This window comes from Hyla sarda, chromosome 12 (assembly GCF_029499605.1).
Source record: "Hyla sarda isolate aHylSar1 chromosome 12, aHylSar1.hap1, whole genome shotgun sequence".
In the NCBI taxonomy this organism is placed as follows: Eukaryota; Metazoa; Chordata; class Amphibia; order Anura; family Hylidae; genus Hyla; species Hyla sarda.
The window spans coordinates 20,575,884-20,590,199 of record NC_079200.1 but is presented as its reverse complement, the minus strand read 5'-3'; the positions used below and the strand labels follow the sequence as shown (position 1 = coordinate 20,590,199).

General features: G+C 41.4%; 1 protein-coding gene across 6 annotated transcripts in view; it reads left to right on the top strand.

Moving 5' to 3' along the window:
* Positions 1-14,316, top strand: part of LOC130297034 (NXPE family member 1-like) — a 93,512-nt gene that overhangs the window by 56,336 nt on the left and 22,860 nt on the right. For 3 of the 6 annotated variants that reach the window (XM_056549202.1, XM_056549201.1, XM_056549203.1), the window contains one exon: positions 7,298-8,930. In XM_056549202.1, coding sequence (XP_056405177.1) covers positions 7,298-7,833 — 536 coding nt within the window. In that variant the 3' untranslated portion in view covers positions 7,834-8,930. Of the gene's footprint in view, positions 1-7,297; positions 8,931-14,316 lie in introns of those variants that run through there. The other 3 variants (XM_056549200.1, XM_056549205.1, XM_056549204.1) reach the window with 2 other exon arrangements.

The following is a 14,316-nucleotide window of genomic DNA, read 5'->3' as shown; positions in this document are numbered from 1 at the left end:
TTTAAACCTTTCGAGAGGAGAGTGTCCATAGTAGGGTCGAGAGTCTCTGATGTAAGGTTTATGACGTTGGATTCCGTCAGCGTTCGGAAATCATTCATGTTTCGGTTTTTCTCTTTTTCAGATCTCTCGGCTTTAAGAGAAAGGCAATATCCACTTAAATTAATACAAGAAGGTAGAAAAAAAGCCAAGGAAACAGAAAGAGTCAGCTTACTAAAAAACAAGAATAAGAAGAAATTTATTTTACCAGATCAGAAACGTTTCACATTCACGTTCCAGAATACTCCATTAAATAAAACCATAGAACAGGCTATTAGGCGTAATTGGCATATACTTGAAAGTGATGTAGAATTGAAGGATATAGCGTTGAAAAAAAACCTAATCTCGTACAGAAAAAATAAAACGATAGGAAATATCCTAAAGAAGCAGGAGAAAACTAAGAATGCAGAGGGTACATGGCTTGAAAAACTGACTCTGAAGGGTAATTTCGCATGCAGGACATGTAACTTCTGCAAATTTAACGCTGAATTTAAAACAATGAGGATAGGAGCAATAACGCATACAGTATCAGAACTCATCACATGTAGAACAAAATATGTGGTTTACGTCATTTTTTGTCCCTGTGGGTTCTATTATATCGGGAAAACTATAAGACAATTATGCGCAAGAATTAGGGAACACCTATATTCCTTCCGCACACTTAAAGGAGCACCTAGACTTGTAACCCATATGATAGAAGCCCACAGAGGAAAAACTGACAATTAAAAATTTGCCAGGATCGAAAGAGTTAAATCCAAACCAGGGATTAACATCGACCAGTATTTACTACAAAGAGAAACTTACTGGATTATACATACTGCTGCAGCAGGTCCACTTGGCCTTAACGAGAAAGTAGACTATGCACCTTGTTTTTAAATGTATCACTTTATACACATTTTTTATCAAGTATTTATTTTTTGCTAACTTCTACTGACGTACTTCCAAAATGGCGACATATAGCCAATGGCGATACTCTAAGAAGCATCGCCAGGTACGTCAGATCAGATGGGCGGTCCAGAAAAGTTTTTGATTGGCCGCTCACCTGTATAAGAAGCAGCACAGAGTTCCAGGTAGTTATGGCCGGATGAAGCTCGTGTAACGAGTGAAACAGAATCTGTAGCCTACTACTTTTACCCCCCCCCCCGCACCGATCCCTCTCCCTGATTGCATTTCATGCTGTGAGTATGTTTGAATAAAGGGACCTTTTCTAAAGAGAAGACTGGTGAGTTGCCGATTCATTCTATTCCTTCATTGCCTTTTCAAGATTTGAACTTTTGCCAAGTATCAGCGCACCACCACATCTCTACTTATATTTCTCCGTATAAGTGTCATACCCGATTGTCCGTCAGAGCCTATCATAGCAGTGCCGGATAGCACATCTTTGCTTCAGTTATCTTCGGCTCACGACTCCTTTGTATTCAGAGCACGCTAGCATGGCCGAAACCACGCCACAAAATATGGACATGGAATCAGACGGGATGCTTTCAGCCTTGGAGAATCTATTACTCACTGGGAGAGAGGATCCGGGGGGGTATTTCCTGGAATGCAACATCAAGGACGACATCGAACTTCTAGATGTTAAGTCCCTAGAAAACCGCATTACGAACCTCTCCGAAAAGGAGATCCATGTCTTCTGGACGATCAACTCATTGCAGTCGTACGTCTAGTCTGAACGATCACCAAGAGGACTTAGAGCTTAGAAAGTCCCAGCACAATTTAACGAAGACCCAGTCTTTCTAAATATCTGGAAACAAGCTCATCACGAGCATTCCATGAAACTATTACACATTGTTCTCACCAGGAGCAGAATTGAACATGATAAAATTAACGAAGATTTGAACAAAGTTAAAATCGCATATACTAAACGAATATTCGAAACAAATATTCTATTCTAAGTTGCAAAATAAATTAGCCACATTACAAGAAGAAATTAAGAACAAAAAGAGAGAAAAGTTCTTGCGAGATAAAGCAGATTACGATCAAGACAAAGAATTCCAGTGGCACTATAAAATGAATACCACCAAAAATGCAGTTAAATCCTACCAGCGAAGACCATCGCAATATACAGTCAAAAAACGCACCGAGACTTCTAATAGTGTGAACAAGACCACTAATAAAAATCAACAAGAACAACAGCCCCTAGAAAATAAAAACAAAACAGTCCCTTTAGGGCAAAGAAACATACAAGACGGGGAAGACCAAAGAAAGCCGAGAGATCCGAAAAAGAGAAAAACCGAAACATGAATGATTTCCGAACGCTGACTGAATCCAACGTCATAAACCTTACATCAGAGACTCTCGACCCTACTATGGACACTCTCCTCTCGAAAGGTTTAAATTAAGGACTGATAGAAAAATTCAACCCCGTTACATTTGAGATCGATCTAGCCAAATCATTAAGAGACATTAATCTCTATAAATTCTTTTCGAATAAAAAAAACCATGAGCATGAACAATGTACAGCAGATTTACCTGTGGATACCACAGGCCTAGGTTTCTTTCCAATAGAGTGTACACAGTTAGAGATAGACTGTTTAGAAATGTTAGCTAGTGAATTCAGTGAACCTATGGCTGTAGAGGATGTTGAGCACCCACGCTTCACAAAAGGGAAGCAATCCAGGTTTAACCCCCCGATATTCCCGGGAAGTAGCCTGGACCTCTTTCAAAATGCAGTGATGCAGGATGTTAAATCAATCATCTACAAAGAGAATCCAATTAATTTATCTAAAGCAGAAATTACAGCCTTAACCACACTGAAGAATAGAGAGGATTTACAGGTGATTCGGGCAGATAAAGGAGGGGCGGTAGTCGTTATGTATAAATCTATGTATTTAGCTGAAGCCGAAAGGCAACTTCAAGACACCGCCACCTACACTCCACTGAAATCCAACCCCACGAATAAAATCCTGTCCAAACTAACATCTTTTCTCCATACAGCAGTAGAAAAGGGCATTCTGTCTAAAAAGAATGCTGAGCGTCTTATACCCGAAACACCTAGACCAGCAACTTGGTACCACCTGCCCAAAGTACATAAGGGGCAGATCCCTTCCCCCGGGACGACCCATCGTGTCGGAGGTGGGATCTGTCACGGAGCATTTATCTCACTATTTAGAATGGCTCCTAAATCCCATGCTCAAAGTAATATCGGCTTATATTAACCCCTTAAGGACCAAGGACGTACCGGTACGTCCTTGGTCCTGCTCTCCTTATATAACGCGGGGTTACACGGTAACCCCGCATCATATCACGGCGGGCCCGGCGTTATAGTGAAGCCGGGACCCGCCCCTAAAAGCGCGCAGTGCCGATCGCGGCGCCGCGCGCTATTAACCCTTTAGCCGCGCGCTCAGGGCTGAGCCGCGCGGCTAAAACCGAAAGCGAAAGTTGCCGGTTAACTCAGTGGGCTGTTCGGGATAGCCGCGGCGAAATCGCGACATCCCGAACAGCTTACAGGACAGCGGGAGGGCCCCTACCTGCCTCCTCGCTGTCTGATCGCCGAATGACTGCTCAGTGCCTGAGATCCAGGCATGAGCAGTCAAGCGGCAGAATCATCGATCACTGGTTTCCTATGAGAAACCAGTGATCAATGATGAAGATCAGTGTGTGCAGTGTTATAGGTCCCTATGGGACCTATAATACTGCAAAAAAAAAGTGAATAAAGATCATTTAACTCCTCCCCTATTAAAAGTTTGAATCACCCCCCTTTTCCCATAAAAAAAAAACACAGTGTAAATAAAAATAAAAATAAACATATATGGTATCACCGCATGCGGAAATGTCCGAATTATAAAAATATATCATTAATTAAACCGCTCGATCAATGGCGTGCGCTCAAAAAAATTCCAAAGTCCAAAATAGTGCATTTTTGGTCACTTTTTATATAATTTAAAAATGAATAAAAAGCGATCAATAATTCCTATGAATGCAAATGGTACCGTTAAAAACTTCAGATCACGGCGCAAAAAATGAGCCCTCATACCGCCCAATACACGGAAAAATAAAATAGTTATAGGGGTCAGAAGATGACAATTTTAAACTTATTAATTTTCCTGCATGTAGTTATGATTTTTTCCAGAAGTCCGAAAAAATCAAACCTATATAAGTAGGGTATCATTTTAATCGTATGGACCTACAGAATAAAGATAAGGTGTCATTTTTTCCGAAAAATGTACTACGTAGAAACGGAAGCCCCCAAAAGTTACAAAACTGCGCTTTTTTTTTCAATTTTGTCGCACAATGATTTTTTTTTCCATTTCACCGTAGATTTTTGGGCAAAATGACTGTTGACATTACAAATTAGAATTGCTGGCGCAAAAAAAAAGCTATCATATGGATTTTTAGGTGCAAAATTGAAAGAGTTATGATTTTTTAAAGGCAAGGAGCAAAAAACAAAAATGCAAAAACTGAAAAAACCCCGGTCCTTAAGGGGTTAAAGATACATTACATCTATTACAGATGATGGAGGATTTAAATTGGGAACAAGATTGGGAGTTGTGCTCAATTGATGTGATCAGCCTGTACACCTGTATCCCGCATGATACGGATGTACAGGCTGTCAAAGAGGGGTTAAAAAGGTCTAAAAAATCAGAAGAATTTACAGGATTCGTCACCGAAGTGTTATTTTTCATTTTAACGAATAGTACATTCACTTTTGGAGATCGGTGGTATAGACAGGACACCGGGACCCCGATGGGTACCCCGTTGTCTTGTACATACGCCAATCTCTTTCTAGCAGAGTTCGAGAGGCAATACGTATATTCGTCGACTAATCCTTTTATCGGGGACATAAAATGTTATGCCCGTTATGTCGACGATATACTAATAGCCTGGGAAGGAACCGAATTACAATTCGATAATTTCGTTAAATACTTGAATGATACTAATACCATGAATCTAGCTTTTACGTCCCAATTCGGCGATCTTACAATTGAATTTCTTGACGTTAGATTAACTGTAAACCAGAATAAAATAGTAAGTACAGGTTATAGAAAAAAGATGTTGAAGAACACCCTTCTCCACTATTATAGTTCGCATCCTGCGACAATAAAGAAGGGTGTCCCTTATGGACAATTTATTCGCCTAAAAAGGAATAATGCATCTGAGAGTACGTATAACGAACAGGCAGATGATCTACAACAGCGATTAAGAGAAAGGCAATATCCACTTAAATTAATACAAGAAGGTAGAAAAAAAGCCAAGGAAACAGAAAGAGTCAGCTTACTAAAAAACAAGAATAAGAAGAAATTTATTTTACCAGATCAGAAACGTTTCACATTCACGTTCCAGAATACTCCATTAAATAAAACCATAGAACAGGCTATTAGGCGTAATTGGCATATACTTGAAAGTGATGTAGAATTGAAGGATATAGCGTTGAAAAAACCCTAATCTCGTACAGAAAAAATAAAACGATAGGAAATATCCTAAAGAAACAGGAGAAAACTAAGAATGCAGAGGGTACATGGCTTGAAAAACTGACTCCGAAGGGTAATTTCGCATGCAGGACATGTAACTTCTGCAAAAGTAACGCTGAATTTAAAACAATGAGGATAGGAGCAATAACGCATACAGTATCAGAACTCATCACATGTAGAACAAAATATGTGGTTTACGTCATTTTTTGTCCCTGTGGGTTCTATTATATCAGGAAAACTATAAGACAATTATGCGCAAGAATTAGGGAACACCTATATTCCTTCCGCACACTTAAAGGAGCACCTAGACTTGTAACCCATATGATAGAAGCCCACAGAGGAAAAACTGACAATTAAAAATTTGCCGGGATCGAAAGAGTTAAATCCAAACCAGGGATTAACATCGACCAGTATTTACTACAAAGAGAAACTTACTGGATTATACATACTGCTGCAGCAGGTCCACTTGGCCTTAACGAGAAAGTAGACTATGCACCTTGTTTTTAAATGTATCACTTTATACACATTTTTTAGCAAGTATTTATTTTTTTCTAACTTCTACTGACGTACTTCCAAAATGGCGACATATAGCCAATGGCGATACTCTAAGAAGCATCGCCAGGTACGTCAGATCAGATGGGCGGTCCAGAAAAGTTTTTGATTGGCCGCTCACCTGTATAAGAAGCAGCACAGAGTTCCAGGTAGTTATGGCCGGATGAAGCTCGTGTAACGAGTGAAACAGAATCTGTAGCCTACTACTTTTACCCCCCCCCGCACCGATCCCTCTCCCTGATTGCATTTCATGCTGTGAGTATGTTTGAATAAAGGGACCTTTTCTAAAGAGAAGACTGGTGAGTTGCCGATTCATTCTATTCCTTCATTGCCTTTTGAAGATTTGAACTTTTGCCAAGTATCAGCGCACCACCACATTTCTACTTCTATTTCTCCGTATAAGCGTCATACACGACTGTCCGTCAGAGCCTATCATAGCAGTGCCGAATATCACATCTTTGCTTCAGTTAATTTACAAATCTGTTTAACTTTCTGGCACCAGTTGATTTAAAAAAAAAGTTTTTCACCGGAGTACCCCTTTAACGCACCAGGGCGTACATGTGCATCCTTGAGTATAAATTGTCTATGAAGGTGTACTCTGCTATCTTTGGCAGCTCCATAGTGAATTAAGGGGTATTCCAGGCAAAAACATTTTATCCCCTATCCAAAGGATAGGGGATAAGATGTCTGATGGCAGGGGGCCAACTGCTGAGACCCCCCGCAATCTCCCTGCAGCACCCGCTTTCTATGCGGGTGCTGAATCTCCAGTTTCGGAAACCTCCGGGTTTCCGGGACTGGGGACGTGACGTCAAGCCACACCCCCTCCGTTCATGTCTATAGTTGGAGGAGGCGTGACCGCCGTCATGCCCCCTCCCATAGACCTGAATGAAGGGGGCGTGGCGTGACATCACGTCCCCAGTCCCGGAAACCCAGAGGTTTCCGAAATGGGTGTTTGTTTATTCATTTTTTTCCTGCCCATAAATCTAGTGAATTTAATATGACGTACACAATTTAGATAATCTACGTTTAAAATATATTTTTTAGTAAGATGTAAGATGTAACCTATTTGTAGGCCTATCTTTAATATACTAAAATATTGATAGGACTCTAAAAAAACACAGGCTTATAAAATGTATTAGGGTAATCAATGTTCATTTATTCATGTTTTTTTTATTTATTTTAATAGCATTTAATTAATTATGACTAATGACAATGATATTATTCAAAGTATATCTAAATCTAATACAATAAGTACCTTTTGCCTTTCCTTTAAACCCTTTTTTTTCCTTTTTTTGCAGCATATTTGCTCTATAATAATCATGGAATTGGCAGGCATAAGACCATTTTAGGATATGATTTCACAAACCAGATTTATATTCAATGGAAGAAGCATGGACACCCATTTGTAACTCAGAGTTTCTTCAACATGAAAGACCATTCCTATATCACTAATGAAATTGACCTGATTGGCGGAGGCGCTTACACCATCATCGTCATTTCTGTAGGACAACATTTCAGACCCTTTCCCCTTGACCTGTTCATCAGAAGAGTTCTCAATATTCGCAAAGCCATTGAAAATTTGTTTTTAAGAAGCCCTGATACCAAAGTCATCATAAAGTCAGAAAATACCAGAGAAATGAATGGTGATGTTGAACGATTCAGTGATTTCCATGGATACATCCAATATCTCCTGGTGAAGGACATTTTCAGAGGACTTAATGTTGGTGTGATCGATGCTTGGGACATGACCACAGCCTATGGATCGTATAGCGTCCATCCACCAGAAGAAGTCATTAAAAATCAAATCAATCTTTTTCTTTCTTACATTTGTTAATGAAATTAATGTATGTAGAAAAATGGAAGAAGACTACAAGACCGCCAGATCTTCAGTTGCGCTTAAGCTATAAGAGTTTGGTCTCCCCAACAGGTAACATTTTGTTTGGTAAGAGTATAGGGGATAAGATGTCTTATCTTGGGGTCCCAGGGCCGGTGACCCCCACGATCTCCCTGCTGCACCTGGCGTTCGTTTAGAGCATCAGGTGCAGCGCCGGAGGCTCGTGACATCACTGCCACGCCCCGCTTAAAGTACCCCTTTTAAGGCTTATGCACAATTAAAGAAAAATGGTGGTGCTGTAGTCGTTTTTCATTTATTTTTTATTTTTAATGACTACTGGGGCCTGGAAGGGTCCAGGCCTAACATTGTATAAACCTGAAGCATGGTTTGCATTTAGAAAATAACTAGAGGTACATCGCCGCACTTGTGAAGAAAGCTTTAAATTATTTCAGCATACAAAAAAAACATCACATGGCTGGTGAGGAACGCAGAGAATGATGCGTTTTGAGCTGAAAACCCACTCTTAAAGGGGTACTCTGGCGCTTAGACATCTCATCTTAGGCAGCTGTCACGCCCCCTCCCATAGGATTGCATTGAGGGGGGCCGTGATCGGCAGTAATCAGACCCGGAGTGAACACGCTCCGGGGACTGATTTTAACTGGGTGTGGTGTGCAAGAACATGGGGGTCTTCAGCGGCGGGACCCCCGCGATCAGGCATCTTATCCCCTATCCTTTGGATAGGGGATACGATGTCTAAGCGCCAGAGTACCCTTTTAATCGTACTTATCTCTGGTGTTGGCAGAATCCTTTTATGTTGATGGAGTTTTTGGACAGACCGGAAACACCTGTGGCCAGTTAACCCCGCGCACAACAAGGTATGCAAGATAATACTAAGATATAATAAAGACAAATGTACATATAATGTGGAAAAGAAAAATAGGACTATACGATAAAAACTTTGTCAAACACAAGGAACAATATGCAATGATATACCTTAACCCCTTAAGGACTCAGGGTTTTTTCGTTTTTGCACTTTCGTTTTTTCCTCCTTACCTTTTAAAAATCATAACCCTTTCAATTTTCCACCTAAAAATCCATATTATGGCTTATTTTACTATTCTACTATTCTACTTTGCAGTGACATTAGTCATTTTACCCAAAAATGCACGGCGAAACGGAAAAAAAATCATTGTGCGACAAAATCGAAAAAAAATGCCATTTTGTAAATTTTTGGGGCTTCCGTTTCTACGCAGTGCATATTTCGGTAAAAATTACACCTTATCATTATTCTGTAGGTCCATACGGTTAAAATGATACCCTACTTATATAGGTTTAATTTTGTCGCACTTCTGGAAAAAATCATAACTACATGCAGGAAAATTTATACGTTTAAAAATGTCATCTTCTGACCCCTATAACTTTTTTATTTTTCCATGTACGGGGCGGTATGAGGACTCATTTTTTGCGCCGTGATCTGAAGTTTTTATTGGTATGATTTTTGTTTTGATCTGACATTTTGATCACTTTTTATTCATTTTTTAATGTTATAAAAAGTTACCAAAATACGCTTTTTTGGACTTTGGAATTTTTTTGCGCGTACGCCATTGACCGTACAGCTTAATTAATGATATATTTTTATAGTTCGGACATTTACGCACGCGGCGATACCACATATGTTTATTTTTATTTATTTTTACACTGTTTTATTTTTTTTATGGGAAAAGGGGGGTGATTCAAACTTTTATTAGGGAAGGGGTTAAATGACCTTTATTAACACTTTTTTTTTACTTTTTTTTTGCAGTGTTATAGGTCCCATAGGGACCTATAACACTGCACACACTGATCTCTCATCCTGATCACAGGCGTGTATTAACACGCCTGTGATCAGCATTATCGGCGCTTGACTGCTCCTGCCTGGATCTCAGGCACGGAGCAGTCATTCGTCGATCGGACACCGAGGAGGCAGGTAAGAGCCCTCCCGGTGTCCGATCAGCTGTTCGGGACGCCGCGATTTCACCGCGGCGGTCCCGAACAGCCCGACTGAGCAGCCGGGATACTTTCAGTTTCACTTTAGAAGCGGCGGTCAGCTTTGACCGCCGCTTCTAAAGGGTTAATACCGCACATCGCCGCGATCGTCGATGTGTGGTATTAGCCGTGGGTCCCGGCCGTTCATTAGCGCCGGGACCCACGCGATATGATGCGGGATCGCGGCGCGATCCCGCTTCATATCGCGGGAGCCGGCGCAGGACGTAAATATACGTCCTGCGTCGTTAAGGGGTTAATGGTTTAAAAAGTGACCAAAATACGCTTTTTTGGACCTTGGAATTTTTTTTTGCGCGTACGCCATTGACCGTGCGGTTTAATTAATGATATATTTTTATAGTTCGGACATTTACGCACGCGGCGATACCACATATGTTTATTTATTTTTATTTACACTGTTTTATTTTTTTTATGGGAAAAGGGGGGTGATTCAAACTTTTATTAGGGAAGGGGTTAAATGACCTTTATTAACACTTTTTTTTTTACATTTTTTTTGCAGTGTTATAGGTCCCATAGGGACCTATAACACTGGACACACTGATCTCCTATGCTGATCACTGGCGTGTATTAACACGCCTGTGATCAGCATTATCGGCGCTTGACTGCTCCTGCCTGGATCTCAGGCACGGAGCAGTCATTCGTCGATTGGACACCGAGGAGGCAGGTAAGGGCCCTCCCGCCGCGGCGGTCCCGAATAGCCCGACTGAGCAGCCGGGTCACTTTCAGTTTCACTTTAGAAGCAGCGGTCAGCTTTGACCGCCGCTTCTAAAGGGTTAATACCGCACATCGCCGCGATCGGCGATGTGTGGTATTAGCCGCGGGTCCCGGCCGTTGATGAGTGCCGGGACCGAAGCGATATGATGCAGGATCGCGGCGCGATCCCGCTTCATATCACGGGAGCCGGCGCAGGACGTAAATATACGTCCTGCGTCGTTAATGGGTTAAAGGGGTACTCCAGTGGTAAATTTTTTTGACTATATGGCATCTTCTTTGTAAGTTTAGTTTTTATGCAATATACATGTGTTATATGTTTTGGCAGCATGTATGTGTTTTGCTTACCTGTTCACCTCCTCACCTCCCCTCCCCCCTGCTCTGTATTCTATGGACACAGGTCTGCACAGGAGAAGGACCTCACAGAGACGATAAGTGTTATCTGAAGGGGAGGATGAGAAGGTGCACGGGCCGGGGATGTATGGACTCCAGGGGAAGACATCTCATACTGGGAATGATCTCTATATGTGTGAAGGGAGAGGGGGGGACTCCTGAATGACACATGCTGGGAGTTGTAGTCCCTGTTGTGTGTGTGTATGCTAATGTTTACAAACCAGTGTGCCTCCAGCTGTTGTAAAACTACAACTCCCAGCATGCCTGGACAGACTTTGGGCATGCTGGGAGTTGTAGATTTGCAACAGCTGGAGGCACACTGGTTGGGAAACACTGTTCTAGCCTATTTAGCATACACATCATGTTACACCAGTGTTTCCCAACCAGTGCGCCTCCAGCTGTTGCAAAACTACAACTCCTAGCATGCCCAAAGGCTGTCAGGGCATGCTGGGAGTTGTAGTTTTGCAACAGCTGGAGGCACACTGGTTGGGAAACACTGGTGTATGCCCTACTGAGGTGTGGTGAACTACAACCCCCAGGAGGCTACAGAGGCAGCATGCTGGTGTTATACTGAAGACTCGTGAATGACACATGCTGGGAGTTGTAGTCCCTTTTGTGTGTGTATGACAGTGTATCCCAAACAGGGCTGATTATATTTAATGTGCTGTGTATAAGGGGGCCGACCCGGGAAAATTGTAGGGTGGGTAAAGGGCAGAACAAAAAAAAAAGGAGCCGCCCCAAATCAGCAAGGCATGTGGCATGCTGGGATTTGTAGTTTTCAGCACAGCAAGAAACAGGAAATAGAAGCAAAGATAGGAAAACAAAGTGGGGGATAAAAAGACAACAAAGAATGGAAATAGAGTCGGCTAAACAACAAGAATAGAAATGAAACAAAACAAATAGGGTAAGTCAAAAACGGAAAAACACGTGACCACCGGAGTACCCCTTTAAAGAAATAGACATATAAGATAAAAGACATAATACTCAGTGGGGGAGATTTATCAAAACCCGTGCAGAGGAAGAGTGGTGCAGTTGCCCATAGCAACCAATCAGATTGCTTCTTTCATTTTCCACAGGCCTCTTTAGAGGCCTGTGGAAAATGAAAGAAGCAATCTGATTGGTTGCTATGGGCAACTGCACCACTCTTCCTCTGCACGGGTTTTGATAAATATCCCCCAGTGTGTCCTAAAATGAACGTAGCATCCAGTGGCATATCGGATGCTATGAAAGGAAAAGCACAATAAATTGAATAATGTGGAATTACATCTTGTCTTTTGTTCAGGACATTTGGAACACACCTACCAGATGGCCGAAACAATAAGACAGGATGTCATTCTACAATATTTAATTCATTTAGGCATCATTTATTTCCATTTGAATATTGTAATGTTCCTTCCTTTCAAACCATAATGCATGTTTGTATTTGAGCTACCAGTATGCCTCCCGGTCTAGCAATTTCTTAAGTATCAGTGCACACTAGATATTTATAAATTTTAGGACATGCTGAGCATCATGTCTTATGTGTCTATTTCTTCAAAGCATGCTTATATATATATATATATATGTTAACTACTAGATTATGCAAATAATTAGTGTCTTTTAAAGGGGTACTCCGGTGAAAACCTTTTCTCTTTTAAATCAACTGGTGGCAGAAAGTTAAACAGATTTGTAAATTACTTCTATTAAAAAATCTTAATCCTTCCAGTACTTATTAGCTGCTGAATGCTACAGAGGAAATTCCTTTCTTTTTGGAACACTGATGACATCACGAGCACAGTGCTCTCTGCTGACATCTCTGTCCATTTCAGCAACCATGCATAGCAGATGTATGCTAAGGGCAGCATGGTGGCTCAGGGGTTAGCACTGCTGCCTTGCAGTGCTGGGGACTTGGGTTCGAATCCCACTAAGGACAACAATAAATAAAGCGTTATTATTATTATAATAACGTCAGCAGAGAGAACTGTGCTCGTGATGTCATCAGAGAGCATTCCAAAAAGAAAAGAATTTCCTCTGTAGTATTCAGCAGCTGATAAGTTCAGGAAGGATTAAGATTTTTTAATAGAAGTAATTTACACATCTGTTTAACTTTCTGCCACCAGTTGATTTAAAAGAAAAAAGGTTTTCACCGGAGTACCCCTTTAATGTGTCTAGCTTACATAGTTACATAGTTACATAGTTAGTATGGTTGAAAAAAGACATACGTCCAACCAGGGAATTGAAGTGAAGGGTGTAAGGGGATAAGGGGAAGGGATGTAGTTTTATAATTCTGCATAAGCATTAATGTTATTTTGTTCCATGAATGTATCTAATCCTGTTTTAAAGCTGTTAATTGTTCCTGCTGTGACCAGTTCCTGAGGTAGACCGTTCCATAAATTCACAGTCCTCACGGTAAAGAAGGCGTGTCGCCCCTTTAGACTAAACCTTTTCTTCTCCAGATGGAGGGAGTGCCCCCTCGTCCTTTGGGGGGGTTTAACCTGGAACAGTTTTTCTCCATATTTTTTGTATGGGCCATTAATTTACTTATATACGTTTATCCCATCCCCCCTTAAACGTCTCTTCTCAAGACTAAACAATTGTAACTCCTTTAATCGCTCCTCATAGCTAAGATGTTCCATGCCCCATATTAGTTTAGTCGCGCGTCTCTGCACCCTCTCCAGCTCCACAGTGTCCCTTTTATGGACAGGTGCCCAAAACTGAACAGCATATTCCAGGTGAGGCCGTACCAATGCTTTATAAAGGGGGAGTATTATGTCCCTGTCCCTTGAGTCCATGCCTCTTTTTATACATGACAATATCCTGCTGGCTTTGGAAGCAGCAGCCTGACATTGCATGCTATTCTGTAGTCTGTGATCTACAAGTCACCCAGATCCTTCTCTACCAGTGACTCTGCCAGTTTAATCCCCCCTAAGACATACGATGCATGCAGGTTATTAGTACCCAGATGCATAACTTTACATTTATCCACATTGAACCTCATTTGCCAAGTGGATGCCCAGACACTTAGTCTATCCAAGTCATCTTGTAACTTATGCACATCCTCTATAGATTGTACCCCCCCCTCTATATACACAGCCCCCCCTCTATATACACATCCTCTATAGACTGTACCGTGCTACAAAGCTTGGTGTCATCTGCAAAGATAGAAACAGAGCTGTTAATACCATCCTCTATATCATTGATAAATAAATTAAACAACAGCGGTCCCAGTACAGAACCTTGGGGTACACCACTAATAACCGGGGACCAATCAGAGTACGAATCATTGACCACCACTCTCTGGGTACGATCCATGAGCTTCTGTACTTCGCTTAAAAATCTCTGTGATCTGCTGCTCCC